The following is a 20200-nucleotide window of genomic DNA, read 5'->3' as shown; positions in this document are numbered from 1 at the left end:
CGTTCTCCCGTCCCTCCCGTCCCTCCTGTCCTCCTCGTTTCGTTCACCGTCTCTGTTCATTACTCCTGGGACCCCCTCTCTCTCTTGCTCCCTTGCTCTCTCCTCGCTCTCTTTCTCTCTCTCCTCTCTCTTTCTTGCTCCCTTGCTCTCTCTTTACTCTCTCTCTCTCTCTCTCTCTGCTCTCGGCTCTCTCTTTCTCCCGAGCGCGCGGTGTCTCGTTTCCTCAATTTACTCGGCAAGCTCGGCTCAGAGAATTCCTTCGACCGGGTACCCCTCTCAGAGTCTATATAAACGTGGTGCACATACGAGACTGAGCATTTTTTGTGTTAAGTAGTGACGGAGTCGTAGGTCTCCTCCGTCGAACGTGGCTCCAGGCTCGAGCAGTGTCAGGATGCTGTTGTGGGCCGCCACGTGACTCGGCCAATCCGTGATCGTTCGAACGAAAGAAACAAAAGAAAGAAAAAGAAACAGAAAGAAAAGAAACCCGGAGAAAACAGCATTATTGGTAGCCGATCTCGAAGTGACGCGAAACGTTAGACGAGGCCGTGACACCGTCGAAGACAGCCGCAGAAGTGTCGTTTGATTAGTGTGCAAGTGCGGTCAACGGATTGCGTGCGTGCATCATGCTAACGAGCAAGGTAGGCGAGCTTGGATCGCTCTTCCTTTTACCGTTTCTTTCTCACCTTTTTTTCTCCGCCTCGACTTGTCCTCCGCGGCTGGTGCTCGCCTACGTCGAGCGCAAGGCTGCGCAGCCTCTTGGCTCGTTAACGATTTGGTACGCGTGTTCGGGCATTAGGGGTCTGGAGATTGGTTTCGTGAGAGATCGTGGCGATCTTCGGTAGATGGATAATAGTTCACTTGCGCGGTATTTACAGGAAATTCTTCCTAATTTTCCTTCAGCTTGTAAACAAAGCTGGACGATTCGAGCGTTGCGCCTCGTTCTTATAATTGTTGACAATCGGCAAGTATATTGACGAGCCGCGAGGCTCGGATAGACGTATCTTCTCTTCCCAAATTGTGCATTTTTGTTTACAAGTTGAAGGAGAATTAGGGAGAGTTTACTGTACTTGAATGTGTACAGCTATGAGCAGTCGAGTAGACCGGAATCAGAGTGGCGCGAGTCACAGTTTCCTCGTTGTGAGAAACAAGGAGTGTCATTGTTTATCGAACGCAATTCAGGGTTGAGTTGATTTGCAGTAAATCTATAATTTATGTTTGATTTTGGAATCGGTGGATTACATTTTAAGACGTAAGTCGAAGTTTTAAAAAATGTCATTAACACCGCTATGATTCTTCCCAAATCGTCAATTTTTTATTTCAAGCTGAGGGTCAATTAAAGAGGATTCACTGCACTTATAATAAAATGTTTATTCGAACTGAAAATGAAATGAGTAGAAATTAAACTAGTAGAACTGGGATGAATAGAAATTATACTAGTACAACTGGGATGAGTAGAATTTATACTCGTAGAAATAGGATGAATAGAAATTAAACTAGTAGAAATGGAATGAGTAGAAATGGAGTGAGTAGAAATTAAACTAGTAGAAATAGGATGAGTAAAAATTAAACTGCTAGAAATGGAATGAGTAGAAATTAAATTAGTAGAACTGGGAAGAGTGGAAATTAAATTAGTAGAACTGGGATGAGTAGAAATTAAATTAGTAGAGCTGGGATGAGTAGAAATTAAACTAGTAGAAATGGGATGAGTAGAAATTAAACCACTAGAAATGGAATGAGTAGAAATTAAACTACTAGAAATGGAATGAGTAGAAATGGAGTGAGTAGAAATTAAACTAGTAGAAATAGGATGAGTAAAAATTAAACTACTAGAAATGGAATGAGTAGAAATTAAACTAGTAGAAATGGAATGAGTAGAAATGGAGTGAGTAGAAATTAAACTAGTAGAAATAGGATGAGTAAAAATTAAACTACTAGAAATGGAATGAGTAGAAATTAAACTAGTAGAACTGGGATGAATAGAAATTATACTAGTAGAACTGGGATGAGTAGAAATTAAACTAGTAGAAATGGGATGAGTAGAAATTAATAATAACATAATATAATCTAATATAATATAAAGTAATTAACGCCTTGACGTCCCGTCTTCTTCATAATTGAAACAAGTAGAAACTTTTCGCGAAGGAATATATATTTATTGTGTGCCTACATTAATTTGAATACACAAATATTAACGTCAAGGGAACAGAATTCCGACACAAAAGAATGTTATCTTATATAAACGACATATACAAATCTAGATTTATTATAAATTTCGAAATGAATAATAAGAGAAAAAAATAGAGCCTCGTTTAGCAGACACTGTTAACCGTACTCGTACGAACTACTTTTTCCCCGAAAAATCAAAGTGACGGCGGAACAATTGATCGACTACTTTCATAGACCTGTCGGGGACGCCGATATTAAGTTCACAAATTGTAGGAAGTTTTTAAGGCGTGCAACGATACGAGATTACGGGCCCGATCCCCGCGAGCCCGTTCGCGGTACACGAGTCTGTCGCAACTGACCGGAAGATCTTGTCATGAGAGCAGAGTTGTTTCGTTGCACGCGCAATTTCCTCCCGAACTGAATCTTGTGAAAAGGGCTCTTAGTTTGTGTACACGATAGCCGGCCCCCTGTTTCGCATTATTTCGAACGGTTGTTGGATTAGAGCACTTGTGAAAAGAAAGATTCGGATACCTAATGGACCGTGCGTTCACGGTATAACGGGTAACGCAAAAGTTATGAGGAAGTGCAACCGAACGCTTTACTGGAACGGAAGAAGTTGAACCGGGCTATGGAAGATTGAATTACGTTCGAAAGTAATTAGTTCGAATCGAGGCGCATCCCCGTAAGTTTCTAACTACGGAAGATCGCGCGGCTGTACTTCCTTTTCGAGCATCTTCGACTTCGGAACATTTATCGGAACTTCCTGCCCGTGCCTTTCATCTCTATTACACATTCAGTTTCATGTTGACGCGGGTAATTTATTAATTGGCAGCGTGCTTCGTGGAAAAATTGAAAAATTACGTGGAAATAAGAATATCATTTGTGATATATTATTATGTTAACGCTAAACCTACCAAGCAGTGATACTAACTGGTATGTACTGCTTCACAAAAGTGAGAAGACCGAATTTATTTAGAATTTGTAAAGTTTTTATTATAAAACTTGCTCCAATAATATAACTTATTCGAAATAAGTTATATTATAATTTTCGGAATTGCAAAATAAGAAAGCGATCACATTGACCGCGGTAGGTTTAGTGTTAAAGAAAAATGTACTTGTCGGCAATGAATAGGATTTATGAATTAGTGAGAAAAACGAGTAGGCCAAATGTGGAGCAGCGAGTCGATCAGAATTGAACGTCGGAATATATTTTTCTATTTCTAATATATTTATTATTCATTATATAATATTAATATTATTCATTATATATAATCTCAGTATTACTATTTTATTATATTAAAATTTCCACGTGTCCTTTGCGACCGATGCGGACAATTTTTATTTTCCACAAAAAACTAGTTTGGCAGTGAATATTAACCCCTTACCTTGTACGCTCGAGTTAATTCGAGCGCGCTAAACAGGCCTAACAGTGCACACTCGAGATAATTCGAGCGGCGTTGTATTTTATGCTGCTATAATTTTTCACACTCGAATATAATCGAGAATTGAAAATAACAATGTGAAAGCAAAGAAAAAAAATCGTTTTTTTGATATTTGTCATTTACATGGGATTGTAAGCTAACACTTATTTATTCAAGAATTAAATATAGCCTTTTTCCATGGAACAATATATAATATTAATATATCATTATAATTTATATAATATTATATATTATATATTATTATTAATATTATAATATTATAATTATATATATTTATATTATTATATATTATATTATATATTTATATAATATATCATTATAATTTAATATTAATATTATATATCAAAATTCTTCAAAAAATTTATTTTTTTTTGGCCGGATTTTTTCAAGAAAACTGTGCGCTAAGGGGTTAAAGAACGCGGGGTCCGTCCGGACGACAACGGAGTCGCTGATGCGAACGCACCGTTCCTGACAGACGTAACCCAGACATTTGCTTACCGATTTACTGGTTTATTAGGTAACTGTGCTATTGTAACAAATAATGCGGCGAAAGGGAAAGAGATCGATTAGCTTTACAGTCGGATTGATTACCGCGGAATTGTTCAAGCATGACGGTGGTGAACAAAAGCGAAACGGCACGGATCAGCGGGAACGACGTTTTGAAACGGTAGTAAAAATTTTACTCCTCATCGAGCGTCGTGTTAGCCGTGGACGGTGTTACAGTGTCATTGGACGCTGTTGCGTCGGCGTAATGAGGAAAAAATAAATCCGATGGAGGTAATTACCTTTTGCTGTTCGTTTTCGTTCGGGGAACATGGAAAGCAGCAATTTTCATTTGATGCCGGCGCGATCGTCCGGTAATTGCGTGCGTGACGGTATCAATGGAACGCGAACGAGAAAAAAAAATGAACGGAGATTGAGAAAATTAAAAGTAGTTACGGAACTTTAGATTCGGCTTTTTGTAGAGCTGAAGGCCGCGCGGCGATTGTTTCGGCGCCACGATTAGAGATTTCGAGGCGCATTGTACAATCGCCAAGAATTTTCCAAGTAACTATCTTCTGCATCAATGCTTGAAATGTTAATAAAATATTGTCAAGTGAAATGAAATTGAATGAACAGAAATGAAATGAGTAGAAATTAATTAAGTAGAAATTAAATGAGTAAAAATTGAATGACTAGATTTTGAAATGAGTAGAAATTAAACTAGTAGCAATGTGAAACGAGTAGAAATTAAACTAGTAGGAATGGAATGAGTAGAAATTAAATTGGTAGAAATGGAATGAGTAGAAATTAAACTAGTAGAAATTAAATTACTAGAAATGGAATGAGTAGAAATTAAAGTAGTAGAAATGGAATGAGTAGAAATTAAACCAGTAGAAATGGCATGAGTAGAAATTAAATTACTAGGAATGGAATGAGTAGAAATTAAAGTAGTAGAAATGGAATGAGTAGAAATTAAATTGGTAGAAATGGAATGAGTAGAACTTAAATTGGTAGAAATGGAATGAGTAGAAATTAAATTGGTAGAAATAGAATGAGTAGAAATTAAATTGGTAGAAATGGAATGAGTAGAAATTAAACTAGTAGAATTGGAATGAGTAGAAATGAAACTACTACAATTAGAATGAGTAGAAATTAAATTGGTAGAAATGGAATGAGTAGAAATTAAACTAGTAGAATTGGAATGAGTAGAAATGAAACTGCTACAAATAGAATGAGTAGAAATTAAACTAATAAAAACGTAACGAGTAGAAATTAAACAAGGTGATTAGGAAGCATCATCGTCCAAAGCAAAATTTATCGTACAAAAAGATGCGCATCCTCGACCGTCAACTGCTACAAAACATTCCAGGAAGAACGGGACAAAGGTTGGAAAGACTGCGGTGATAGCAACTTTTTTTTTGTCGTAATCGGTACAGAAAGTCGTCGCCAATTTTCGTGATCTGCGACAGTTGTGCAAAAGATTTAGAAAGTACGTTCCAGAGAATTGACCGTACAAATGGCACGCGGTATTTCTCTTTTTAGAAATAAGAAACTTACGACATTGCAACAGCATAATCGACAGGCGGATAAAGCGATGCACGCAACGACAAAAGATCACTTGTACGGCAGGCGCCGCGGAAAGTATGCGACATTAAACTTTCCGAAAATTTCTCGTTTTCGCAACATCGTTGAGCAATTTGTACGACTGAAAAAATTCAAGTAAACTTATTGAAGATACTCGAAAACGAAATCGGAGCTGAATCGTCCGATAAAACGTCCGATAAGTCGTTGATTAATAAATCTGAAAATAATGTATGCGGCTGGACCGCATTAAATTCGGTTGCTCGGTTCTTGCAGGATTAAGCAACGGCGCGCGAACTCCCAGCGTTGCATCGACATTAATCAAACAAAAGAGAATATATACCGGTGCTCTCGGCTCGCAATATAAACCTCCGTGTTTGCGCGGCGAGTATTTGTTTCGCGGCGAGCGCGACACGCCGTCCCGCTACTGTCGCTCCAATCGTCTTTTCCACGCCGCCGATCGGTTTATAATGAAATCGAGAGTTCAGGCGGCTGAAAATCCAGGAAACAGGCGAACACGTTCGCGCAGAGGAAAGCCGGCGTTCGCACGCGGAAGGGAAAGAAATAAATATCGGCTTTTCCGGCGAGAATCGTATCGCTCAACGAGAACTGGCAGCTACGATCGCATTACGTGCACTCGTCTTGCGCGGCAGAAATATATATGATTATGTATGAACGAGCTGTTCGTCCTAATCGCGTTCCACCCACGGCGATGCGTTCGACGCGAGTGCCACTTATTGCTGATTCTTAGGCTACTTGCCTACGCCGCGCCGCCATGATTACGGATGCGAGTGTGTCAACAGGTTTCATTCGTCTAACGAACGTTACGTAAAATCTGTCTGCCAAAAAGTCTAGCGTTATCCTTTTTTGGGAACGATCGTGTAGACGAGTTTCACCGGGATCGATTATGTATCGGCCTGGCTGACGACTTTCTATGATATCTCATTTCCCATCGTTTTAATTGCTACAGCTGTACAGACGGATTTTCGTAGATTAAACTTTTGCAGAGATGGAAATCAATATACTCGATATTAACTCACAACTCGACTAAATATTAATGCGAAATAAAAATTGTCTGCACCGTTTGTTTCTCTCCTTAACCGCTTGCACTATAACAACGAGTCAGAATCGTGATAAAGATCTTACACATAATCTATTAAATAGATTATCATTTCTTCTGAATGGAAAATAAATTTGATTCTTCTGTGATCAAAGTGTAGGAACGAAATTAAATGTAGACTTATGAGAAGCAAAAACTGTCTCGTTGTATGAGGTAAATTACTAAAGACGAATAAGTGCTAGTTAATAATATAAGTGCTGGTTAATAATCTCAATACGTTCAAATTAACGAGTTAGCTGTGGCGCCTCCATTTTAGAGCGCGCACCTATATCTGTCGCGAGAATCAAGCGATGACGAGTATACTCGTCGAACACAGCTAACTGGTTAATGCATCGACGCGTTCGTAGTTTCTTCTAATATTCTCGCTGTCTCAAATTGTTCCTATCTCGTTTTTGAACGCGTCTTACGAACGCGTAAAATCCGCAGTCTAATAGCGACAGCTATCATAAAATAATTAGCAGGTCTGTCGGGTGAAAGTAAAGATCGCGATTCTTCGTGTTCTGGTCGTGTGGGCAGTCTCGTATTGTTTCTAGCCTAAAGCGAGCTTTAGGCGTACAAGGTCATTGCGTGGAGGAAAAAGATTGAAATTTCAGCGATCCGTATGCAAATATTTGCCAAGATAGTCGGCAGTCTCGAGGCTAAGATTGCAAAACTTGCCGCGCGTGAGTCATTCGGATTCGTACGGATTTGTACGAGCACGGTTCACTAATTGAGCCGTTTATTTTGAAAGTGGCATAAGTCACTTCGTTCTTAAGTCGATATATTTAAGGGTCTGCGTTTTAACACGTTTAAAAATATGGATGCTAACTTTCGAGAAGGTTTACTTGTATTTGTTATCTCAGGATACTGATATTTTTCTCAGTATAAATAATTTCGTATAAACATTAATAAATCACCACTTTTCATCACGGTGAAGTGACTTATGCCACTTTCAAAATAAACGGCTCAGTTGTTGACAATCGATAACCATAAAAAACGAGCAACAATGCTCGAATAATCGTATCTCCTCCTCCCGAATTGTCCATTTTTGTGGATAATCTGAGCGTCAATTAGGGAGATACAGTAATGTCTACCTTACTGACGCTCGGGTTCTGTACAGAAATGGACAATTTGGGAAGAGGAGATACGATTATTCGAACCTTGCGACTTGTTTTTATAGTTGAGCCGTTTATTTTGAAAGTGGCATAAGTTACTTCGTTCTTAAGTCGATATATTTAAGGGTCTGCGTTTTAACACGTTTAAAAATATGGATGCTAACTTTCGAGAAGATTTACTTGTATTTGTTATCTCAGGATACCGATATTTTTCTCAGTATAAATAATTTCGTATAAACATTAAAAAATCACCACTTTTCATCACGGTGAAGTGACTTATGCCACTTTCAAAATAAACGGCTCAGTTGTTAACAATCGATAACCATAAAAAACGAGCAACAATGCTCGAATAATCGTATCTTCTCCTCCCGAATTGTCCATTTTTGTGGACAATCTGAGCGTCAATTAGGGAGATACAGTAATGTCTACCTTACTGACGCTCGGGTTCTGTACAGAAATGGACAATTTGGGAAGAGGAGATACGATTATTCGAACCTTCCGACTTGTTTTTATAGTTGAGCCGTTTATTTTGAAAGTGGCATAAGTTACTTCGTTCTTAAGTCGATATATTTAAGGGTCTGCGTTTTAACACGTTTAAAAATATGGATGCTAACTTTCGAGAAGATTCACTTGTATTTGTTATCTCAGGATACCGATATTTTTCTCAGTATAAATAATTTCGTATAAACATTAAAAAATCACCACTTTTCATCACGGTGAAGTGACTTATGCCACTTTCAAAATAAACGGCTCAGTTGTTGACAATCGATAACCATAAAAAACGAGCAACAATGCTCGAATAATCGTATCTTCTCCTCCCGAATTGTCCATTTTTGTGGACAATCTGAGCGTCAATTAGGGAGATACAGTAATGTCTACCTCACTGACGCTCGGGTTCTGTACAGAAATGGACAATTTGGGAAGAGGAGATACGATTATTCGAACCTTGCGACTTGTTTTTATAGTTGAGCCGTTTATTTTGAAAGTGGCATAAGTTACTTCGTTCTTAAGTCGATATATTTAAGGGTCTGCGTTTTAACACGTTTAAAAATATGGATGCTAACTTTCGAGAAGGTTTACTTGTATTTGTTATCTCAGGATACCGATATTTTTCTCAGTATAAATAATTTCGTATAAACATTAATAAATCACCACTTTTCATCACGGTGAAGTGACTTATGCCACTTTCAGAATAAACGGCTCAATTATTTCACAAAGTTTGCGTTCTAATTTATTTTCGCGTGCCAACAGCATCGATAAGTGACAGAGGTCCGCTGCAACAACAACGTGGAATTATACCGGGACGCGATTAAATATTAAGCACGACTCGCGCACGACGACTCTCTCGCCTGACGTAGTTTACTCTCGAGCTGCATTTCTCGTGGATGCACTTGAGAGAAAGTACGGGCATATTATGTTAGCCTTGCATCTCGGTCATCGTGCCACTTAAGGCTACCGAGCATAGTTTCTTGACGACGTTTACAACTTGAACCTTTTACGCCTGTTTTTTCGTCCCGTGGCTGATATCTTTCGCGAGAAATTAGCTATCGATGACTCAACGGAGAATCGACAACCTTGTAAAATACAAGCGTCCGCTATTTTTGTGCCGCCTGCGCAGATAACGTCCGATAAAAAACATCTCGCGAAGTACGCCTCGCAGATATTCGATAATATCTCGCTTCAGAAATTAACAGTTTTATCGCTTTCGAATATTTCTTCTTAAATTGATAAAATAAACGATAAAAAATTGATAAAAAGAATGAGAATTTTTTATCGTTGGTTCCTCGATGTAAGAGCAGCTCGTCGAATCGCGGCATTGAAAATTCAGAAGTTTCATCACTTTCGAATGTTCCTTATTAAGTGAAAGAGATGCATATACGAGCCGTTTATGTTGAAAGTGGCATAAGTCACTTTGTTTTTAAGTCGATATATTTAAGGATTTGCGTTTTAACACGTTCAAAAATATGGATGTTAACTTTCGAGAAGATTTCGTAAATAATTTCGTATAAACACTTAAAAAATCACCACTTTTCATCACGGTAAAGTGACTTATGCCACTTTCAAAATAATCGGCCCATATGCAAAAATATGCGAAATTTTTTGTCATTGGTTACTTAATATACGAACGGCTGATCGAACGATGGCATTGAAAGTCCAGAAATAGAAATTTATGTTCCTTCGGCCGAATGAACTCTTTCGTGCTCTACTTGCCGTCGCCGAACCGGGCGTACGACAATGAAATAGTGCAAAGAAAAGGTTACTTCTTTAAACATTACACTACACGGCTCCGCTGCAATTATTGAAACAGCTCGCATCCGCGCGCATTCAATACCCGTGCAGAGTGAACGCAAGTATTCACGTACGTACATATGCACCGACTAGTTTGTCTAGCACCGACCGAGGTTGTAAACTAGCTTAAAGTCTCCCACGGCCTTCAATAGGAAACCATAGATAATATGTGCGCCGCGGGAGAGATGCGTACGCAATGTGGAGCCACACTTACGGCCCCGTCGAACTAATTAAAGCGAGGGATGCTATCGGGCCAGTTAGCTGGTTCTATCCGACTTGAAAATTGTAATTTTCTACGTTCGATTGCACTCGGCAGAAAGATCATCGTTTAGGTACTCGTCGAAGCAGTTACGAGAGAGATTAGATGCGTTTAGGAGATTTAATAAATTTAATAGATAAGTAATAATAATTTAATTTATTTTATTATATATATTTATTATTATTATTATTATTATTACTATATATTTATTTATTTAATTATAATAAATAATTTAATAATGTAAATAATAATTTTAATAAATCTATTTTAAAAATTCTGAGAAAAAATATTCCGACATAACCCCTTGCACTATAATTTTTTTCTATCTTGAGTAGCTATTCTTCGTTTTAAATAATTACTCTGATAGAACGAGACAATTTTTGTTACTAGTATACCTTCGGTTTCTTTCATTTCCAGATTTTGATAACAGCAGAATCAAATTTTGCTTTCATTCAGAGGAAATTAATAGACGAAATAATATTCGTATTTGTCACAGTGCGAGGACTTTTAAGCATGCACAGGATGTCCAAAAATTATGGTATTTCCGGAAAATATTGGGTTCCTGCGATCATTTGAAGTAACTTTCTGCTTTACAGAAATGTTCTCCGAGGCATCGTTAACGAGTTATTAACGAAAAACACTGACCAATGAGAAGCGAGTTCTGCTAGCGCGAGGCGGCCGAGCCAACGAGCGCACGGAGCCCAGTTCCGTTCATTGGATCGGCCGCCATGCGCCAGCTGATCTCGCGCCTCTCATTGGTCACTGTTTTTCGTTAATAACTCGTAAACGAAGCCGCGGTTCGCATTTTCGCTAAGGAAAAAGTTTCTTCAAATGATCTCACGAATCCCTCAGTTCCCAGAAATACAATAATTTTAGGATACCTTGTATATTCACAATAAAGTCTGCACATTCGAAAGAAACTATAGGAAGCTCATCTCCGCAAGGATCGCGCAATAAATGAATAAAAATCAGTGTAAACAAAATTTTGCTTCCCACAATAGACCTCAAAATACTCTTAACCCTTTGCACCCGAAGCCGAATTAACGCAAAATTTAAAATAGCTTTCCTGATCCACAGTTTTTCCATTTTATATGACCTAAAATGCATTTGATGCCTATGAAATTGAATATCGCGATGCGTGCAACAAATACGCTTTCACCAGCTCTTCGAATACAAACAAATTTGATTAATAAGATTATTTTCAGACGTGTCGTAACAATTTTTAATGTCGCTTCGGACTCGCCACTCGAGTGCAAAGAGTTAACAATTTACGAAAATTCAGAAGATCGATTCCATTTAACGATGCTCAAAGAAAAATATCGTTTATCATTTCAGACGTCGTTTACGTTACTGTGCGTCCTGTTGATTGGACACCAGGCGCAGGCAGTGATCAACAAATCGAAGGCGTCCAGCGGCGAGGAGAAGAAGGAGAACGAGTCTAAGGCGGACGAGAGGATAAGCAACGCGCACGGGCCGCCATTGATCGACTACGGCCCGCCATCTGGGCCGGAGTTCAAAGGGCCAGCGCCAGTATACGGACCCCCGGAACTAGTTGGCGATCAAGGACCGACACCCATCTACCCTCCGCCGCCTCCGGACGTGCCACCGCCAGCCTACGGACCTCCATTGTCCTCGTACGGGCCTCCGCGGATCATCAAACCGCATTTCGGTCCCCCGAAGCAATCCTACGGACCTCCGTTCTCTCTTCCATCGAAGTTGAACTTCGGCCCCGTGAAGCTACACTATGGTCCACCGAAGCAGCACTACGGGCCGCCATACTCGTTCTCCTTCAGGCCGCCGAAGAACCAGTACGGCCCTCCATTGAAGTTCACTTCCGCCGTGTCCAACCAGTACGCGAGCCTCGCGTCTTCGGGCCCGTCGAAGCCGTCGCATGGTCTCTCGATTCCGCTGTCTTTGGACACCTACGGACCGCCTCAGAAGCTAGCCGTCCAGTTCAACTCGCAGCCGAGCGACAACTACGGACCACCTTCGCTGCCTAACATCCAGTACGGTCCACCTACCGGCGATCTCTACGTCCCTCCACAAACTGGACCGTTCCCAGGAGTCCCGGCGCCACCCACGCCGCCCGACATCAAGTACGACGGCTGGCAGCCGATCGCCGGGCTCTCCGGCCAGCACGGGCCGGAGAACTTCGGAGGGTCCTTGGAGAGCTACGGCGCGCCTCTGGAGAACTACGACGCGCCGGACACCGAGCAGAAGACCGTGCATTCCGCGAGCCTGCACGTGGCTCAGAGCGCGTCGAACACCGACGCCGAACACTCGAACGTGCCGAGCGATTCTTACGGCGTCCCGATCCACAATCCCGAAGCCCAGGACCTGAAGAGCTCGGTCAGCTCCGGCAGCAGCGACAGCAACGGCCTGCCGCCGCCGCCGTTGCCGCAGTACGAGCCTCTGCACAATCAGCAAACGCACGCGAAGGAGGAGCATCATCATCATCATCATCATCATCCTCCTCAGGTACCGAGCGTGGAGCCGCTGTCCATCGTGAAGACCGTCGGCTTCGAGCTGCTGCCCACGTCCGCTTCCCTGACCTCGGATCATCACGGAGGCCCGCTGCCGGCCCAGAAGCTGCCGCTCGTCGACGCCGGTGCTCAGCTGAACCTCGATCATGCTCACAGCTTCCAGAACATCGGGAACGATCTGTCGCAAGCGTCGCTATCCGGCGGCTACGGCGCCCCGTTGCCGGGCCCGCATTTCGGGAACCTGAACTCCATCGAGTCCGGATTACCTCTGCCACCTCCGCCGCTGCTCGACACCTACGCCGCACCCCCGGCGTCCTCTTACTCCCCTAACGGGCCGTACCCGGCCGCCGAGTCAGGTCGATCCTCGCCTTTGTTCTCGTCGTTCGCGCTCCAGAGCGGCTCGCTCTACAAACAGAATGTTCATCACCATCGTCCTCACGGGTCATACAGGCCGCCCCTCTCGCCGCCCGGCTCGCTGATACCGCCCCGGAACCGGGAGCCAATTAAATTCAAGGAAGCCGTTCCCAGCGGACTTTTAACGAGCCTGAATCGTTACTTACCGGCGCCGCCGTCCCGGCATTACGGCTTCACCAAGGCAACGAAATCTTACGTGCCGGCGTTCTCGTTCGAGCAGCAATTACCCAGCCCCGGTGTCCCGTTAGCTTTCAACAACAAGCTGGCCGGCGGCGCTGACTTCGTCTCGCCGATCGCGGCGCCCAACGCGCACTACGGCACCCCGTTGTCGTTCGGCGACTTCAACACGCCCGCGCCGGTCCCGACCTACGGCGCGCCGAACTTCGGGCCTGCCTCCACCTTCGTGTCGACGTCCACCGGCTTCGGGAAGAGCCTCTACGACGGCGTGAACAACGCCATCACCACTACATATGGAACGCCTGTAGGGAACGTCGCGCAGGTCGCTGGTCACGACTGCAGGTTCCAGCAGGGCGCCGGTTCTCAATACAGCGCGCCGGACACCGGGCTCCAGAGCTTCGGCTCCTCCTTTAACGGTCACACCTCCGATCTGTCCAATAGCGTTCTCCTGAAGGTGGAGCCCCTGCAGCACCCCGCCGGCGTCTCCCAGTCGATCAGCCAGCTCAGTCTGGAGCCTCATCAGAAACCGGGAGACAAGGACAGCTACGGGAATCCCGTGAGCGTTGGCTACGTGGACAACGTCCTTTCCAGCGACCACAGCCAGGCGGCTGAAGTAGCCAACGTGATCGCTGCCCCTCCAGCCAGTCATGTCTCCGACGAGTATCATCTGCAGGATGGGATCAGGGCCGAGGCGCTGACCAGCAGCTTGACGGAGCAAGCTTTCGGCCAGTCGAAGCACGCGGCCGCCGGCGAGGTGGATGCTAGTCAATTTCTAAATACCCACGAAGGCAGCGAAGCTCTGTCCCTGGCGAAGGGTCTGACTATCGCCAGCGGAGCGGACGGCTTCGAGATCCAGGGCTCCAAGGGCACCTACATGCTTCAGATCCAGCCGGCAGACGGCGGCCTCGGCACCGAGAACTCGGACGGCAGCATCAGACACGACCAAGTCCTGTCCAATGGACTCTTGCAGGACATTCTGGCGGCCATTGAACAGCCCGCTGCAGGCCCGGTGCAGCTCGAAGGTCTTCCTGAAACGCAATCGTTGCAGCACGTGTACAGCAATCTGCTGAACGCCGATGTGCCGAAGGGTCGCTATATCACTGTGGACGATGCCACGAAGAACGTCCAGGAGCTGATTGACCGCGCGAACGACAGGAGCGAGGGCCAGCCGAACGAGGATCGGTCGAAGGAGGCTGTCGCTTTCTTCTTCAACAATCAGTTCGGCGACTCGAAGAAGGAGGCGAGGTCGGTTGTGAAAAGTGAGACTGTTGCCGCTTCCGTCGACTCGGGCGCCGGGAAAAGTGCCGACGAGAAGAAGATGAAGAAGTCCTCTTAGGAGAGGAGGCTTCGAGACTTTATCGATGGTAATTTATGAAAGACTCTCGTACGATGGTTTTATCAACGAGCTCGGCTTTCGAGCTCGAAGATCACGGTTTCTGGTCGGTGTGCAGGCCCGTTCGCTGGACCCTCTTCAGCTCCTATTTATTCGCTTTCGCCGCGTTTTGCCTCGGCTCGCGCGTTGCTCGCGCAATCTTCGCGCCGCTTTCATCGAGGCGTTTCGAAGATGAGAGGAGCAAGAACGTGGCAGAAATCTGTAGCTTCGAGATCATTTTCGTGTTAACGCACGTTGAATATCTGGCGGGACTCAGTTACGGATCGTCGTCGCGTTCGATCATGTTTCAGCCGAGGCCGTGGCACTGGAACGATTCGAATTCGAAACGGCATGTTTTTATTTATCGAGTTTATTTATCGCCGCGAACCGATCTGCACGCCGACCGATGGCGGTGTTGTTTAAGTGTTTCAAGCTAACGTTTCAAGGAATCCTCGATCCGCCTAATTGCCGGAACGTGATAACCACTTTTAAGGCGCCGAAGTACGCCGAGAAATGCCGCTCTCCGTTGGAGCTCGGCTAGTCTGTTAATTATCTCCGATTGCGAGGCAAAACGGCCGCTTCCCGGAGCGACCGTCTCGTCTCGAGGAAAGTGTCACCTAGAGCGAATAATGCTCGCCGCGTGCCGCGCGCGACCGGATTTCTCGTTTAGACGGGCAGCCGCGTCCGATCCGCGAGGCGCTTCTTATCGGGACCTAATTGCAACCGGAGCATCAAAAGAGTCCTCGAGTGCTGTTCAACCGGCGCCGGAACGCGCGGCGTGCCGAGTCTCTTTCGTTCGTTCCGAGGACTCTTCAGCATCGCGGAAATTAGCGGAACAGCGTCGGAATCATCGTCGTTCGCTGATCGTTCAGCAATCGCGTTGCCGCAACTTGCGAAGTTCTCGCGCGGGATAACCGAGCTCGCGAGCTCTCGTCGCGGAAACTTCGGAATTTCTGTTAGGCGACTCTGCGGCGGTGGACGATCTTCCGGAAAACATGATCGATATGGGACACGAAAAGAGATTCTATCGTTTTTTAGACATATCTTGGTTTAAAATTTTAACAAATTTTAATAACTGGCGATTTTTAAAAGCTTTATTGTTAGCGATAGACCGAGGAGTTTATGCGTTTACGATAAAAATTTGGAGGAGGAAAGATTGAAAGGCTGTCAGACCTATTGACACTCGAACGGGGTGGAACTTTTTTGACAAACGTGTGAGAAAGTATGTTTAGGTTTATTACGTATAATTTGATTTATCAATTTATTTAATATCTTTTTTAACGTACTCAGTCTTATATAGATTTTATTTTTATTAGTATAGACTTTAATTGGACACGCGAACATTTAAATTAAATTTGTTTGTGAATCAAACTTTAACTAAATTTAAATTAATTTCGAGAAGCTGAATATTCGTATCAAATAACAATATCCATATTATGGGTCCAAATGGACCCGAGTGTCCCGCTCTGCGAGTGTCAAGAAGGAAATAGACTCTTATTCGACTGCAATTCGTTGCAATCGAGGTGCAGTAAATTCACCGCAATTTTTTTCCAACTTGTAAACAAAAATTAACAATACAGAAAAGAAGATACAACTATCCGAGTCTCGCGGCTCATTTTTAGATCGCCAACAATGATAAAAATTAGGCCCAATTCTCGAATAATCGTATCCCCACTTCCCAAATTGCTCATTTTTGTTTACAAGCTGAACGAAAAATTAGAAAGAATTTCCTAGTCACCTTCCTATCAGTTTTATTTCGCAGAAAAATCCGCGATCTATCGATCAACGACACGGACTTCAACTCAACTCCGCCAAGGTCCCGAAGACAAATTGATCATCGTAGATGGTTCGATCGCAAATTGCACCTCCGCGCCGCTTTCTTCGAGCGTCGTAGGCGCGGTCACATGATCGCCGAAGTCCGGGGTCTTTAACCTTCACCCAGGTGAAAGTTCAGAAGCTCGTTCGACTGCTACGGGCAATGACGCGCCGCGGCTGCCTTTCACGAGGATCTAGTTCCGAGTGAAACGCGCAGCCCGATCTCCGCGGCCGCGATCAGTCGCGGTGCACGCGGTTTTGCATACCTTTGTGACACCGCCGGAGCCAGATCTGTGCATGCATCTAGTCCATTGTTTTCGATGGGTTACGCTGTGTCGGCCGTGGCACCACGGGGAACAGTCTGTTGGACGAAACCGACGATACTTAACGATTAACCCTTTCGGCACGAGCGCCGGATATATCCGGCATCCATTTGATGACCAATATGGACGAGTGCCGAATACATCTGGCATCCATGCGAGCCATATTTCTGACATATTAGAAATCATTCTAATAACCGTTTGAGTCCCAAGCAGCGCTATATCACGCTGTTTGGCATTTTTCGACCGTGTTTTCTGAATAATCTCTCCCTGGGACTCAAACGAATAAAGTCTTTTCTTACAAGGATTCCGAAAAATACAGCTACAGGTATAATTGTCGTCTGATCTGAATTGATTTAAAAAATTTCAGGTTACATTTTTCTTCGAAACGTGTTCATAGATTTTAACATATTGCAGACCCTTTACAAAATGTTTACAGGAAATAAAAAATTTAGAAACGGATTAAGTACAGTCATTGCTTAACGCTCAAGAAAATCTTCGTACAAAAGCGGACTGACCATGCGTTATGTGCGCATTTTCGGCGCGGCATCCCGAACAATGGGAGTGTCACGGTGGACAGCGCGCTCGTACCGAAAGGGTTGAAGATAGTCGCGGGTCTCGTTTTCGAGTCAGCGCGACGGTCCAGAAGTTGAACTCGCGTGGCGTTCGCGCGGATTCGCTCGTTGCCGGATCGCCAGCTCAGCAAACGTTCGCGGACGAAGAACGTTCTTTCTCCGGAACCGTGATCTCGTTCGACTCTGTCCGATAGAATCGACGGCGGGTCGTTCGAAAGCATTGAAAGTTCTAAAAGTTCTAGCAGGCCTCTGTCACGAAACGCACCGTGCCAAAGTTTCAGCGAAATTCCAGCGGCTCTTCCCGGGCTCCTCATCAACGTCACAGTCCACACGTGTGTAGTGTACATAGATATAGTCAATATATTCAACTAGATCCAACTAGTCAATACTTTCAGACCTCGAGGATGTTTCCTTTTTTAGAACTTTGAACACTTTCAACGAAGTTTCCGCAATCGTCCAGAATTCAAGCTTCGAAAGCGTTCCAAATTAGTCGGATTTAGGATCGTTTATTATACAGAAGGGGTCCCAAAATTATGGCATTTCCGAGAAATGAGGGATTCCTGAGGTGATCCGAAGCATCTTTTTCCTTTGCAAGAATTTTCTCCGAGGCGTCGCTAACGAATTATTCGTGAAAAACACTGACCAATGAGAGGAGTCGAGCTCCGTGCGCTCGCCTTCCATTGGTCTGGTAATAGGAGGTTCCTCGGGTCATTTGAAGAAACTTTTTCCTTAGCGAAAATACGATTCGAGTCTTCGTTTACGAGTTATTAAGGAAAAACGTGGACCAATCGGAGAGCGAGTGCGCCCGGCGCTCCGCCTCGCGGCCAATGCCGCGTCGCGCTGGCCGTCTGACGCAGCGGCAGTAGTCGCGAGGGCGGGGCATCAGGCGTACGCGATCTCTCGTTGGTCAGCGTTTTTCGTTAATAACTCGTAAACAAAGCCGCGGATTGCATTTTCGCTGAGGAAAAGGTTACTTCAAATAACCTAAGGAACCTCTCATTTCGCGGAAATGCCATGATTTTGGGACATCCTGCAGATTCGAAGCTGTGGTCTCTCAGAATCGTCCGGATTTGATATTTTAGAATATTTCACATTAATTTCGAAACTTCAGCACCATCTAAATCGCATTTAGATCGAAAATTATGGAACTGTTTTCACATTTGAAACCTTGAAACGCTCCGAATCCTCTCGATTAGAAAAATCCTCCTGCTCTCGGAAATGTCCAAAAAGCCTTCGAAAAATCGTAGCTTTGCGTAAAAATGTCTTAATTTCGAGCCTGGAACACGACCGAACGAAAAATCTCGAACGCCGCGGCAAGCGAAGGGCGTCTTTGCAAATGAAAGCGTTCTGAAAAGTGCGAGCAGCCTCCCCCAAAGATACGCGTTCCGGCCTGGCACGGGGCGGCGGCAATAAACCGTGGCCGCCTGACACGTTGATAACCGGCGTGATCACAGGCTGAAATATAACCGGCGGATATATATATATATATATAGGTAATAAAATGTTAACGCGTTCGCATTCACGGTTCTGGTACGGTCATCGGCGCGAGTCACCTGCGTATCGTTTCGTGCATAGCTCTCGGGGCTCGCGTACGGAGTAATCTTCAACTTCTTCTACTTTTATAGCGTTGCCTGGCAAATGGTTATGCATAACTTGGTATATTGCAGATACGTAAAAATAAGTGGAGCGTACAAGCTTAAGAGAGACGCTCATTGTTAAGAAATACGCAGTAACCGGTGCTGCCAAGCCATAAAACACATCGACTCGCCCCCTCTGTCTCGCATACGTCCCTCGCCCACCTCCCGCACACACCCGCCCCACCATCGTCCCCCTACATTTTTTATGGATTTATTTATTATTTTATACGCATAAGTGCGACGGAGTGGCTGTTTCCTGCGGAATAGCCGATCGACATCGTCGGTCGTTGAAACTCGACGCGCTGATTGTGGATGTTTCTCTTCTTTTCTCTTCTTTCTCTTTCTTCTTTTTTATGTGCTACGTCGCGTGATGGATGTAAATATACGATTCGTTTGTAAATAGAGGTGCGTTTTTATTTCTCCCGGCATTGCCCTCGCTACGAGTGATAATGATAACGCCTAGATTTACGGAGCCGAAAAAATAATATTAGTCTCATATTAGCTTGTAAAAGTAACGATGAGACGTTTATACTGATTTTTGAGGAGTGTTATTGTAATATTTGCGGTAAGTAACATATTAATTGAATAAATAACTCGTAAATGTATCTTCGCGATACGAATGATCGTAAATTAAAATATTAATGACCCGCCATTTTGACGGGTTCCGTAAATCTAGTGTTAACAAAGGTATCACATGATATGTATAAAAACGTAAAAAAATAACAATAATTCAATTCAATCTGCTGTTATAAGCTGGGACTCAAATAGTCCCACCGTGCCACGTGGGTTCACGAATGCGCATGCAGTTATTGCAATATTTCGCGGTGAGTTTAAAAATGTCCCACGTAGCGTAAATGTCCCAAAAACGTAAAAAAGTAACAATAATGCAATTCAATTTGTTGTTATAGAGTGGGACTTAAATTGTTCCACCGTGTCACGTGGGTTCACGAATGCGCATGCAACTATTGCAATA

General features: G+C 43.9%; 1 protein-coding gene across 1 annotated transcript; it reads left to right on the top strand.

The window, feature by feature from the left end:
- The first annotated feature begins 302 nt into the window (after window positions 1-302).
- On the top strand, window positions 303-19629 carry LOC117229203 (uncharacterized). Its single transcript, XM_033485500.2, has 2 exons — window positions 303-638; window positions 11770-19629. The coding sequence occupies exons 1-2, from the start codon at window positions 624-626 to the stop codon at window positions 14842-14844; spliced, it is 3090 nt and encodes a 1029-aa protein (XP_033341391.2). The 5' UTR covers window positions 303-623; the 3' UTR covers window positions 14845-19629.
- The last annotated feature ends 571 nt before the right edge of the window (window positions 19630-20200 follow it).

Source organism: Megalopta genalis, chromosome 7, assembly GCF_051020955.1.
Source record: "Megalopta genalis isolate 19385.01 chromosome 7, iyMegGena1_principal, whole genome shotgun sequence".
Lineage (NCBI taxonomy): Eukaryota > Metazoa > Arthropoda > Insecta > Hymenoptera > Halictidae > Megalopta > Megalopta genalis.
The sequence above is the reverse complement of the archived record's forward strand: the minus strand, read 5'-3'. Positions and strand labels throughout refer to the sequence as shown.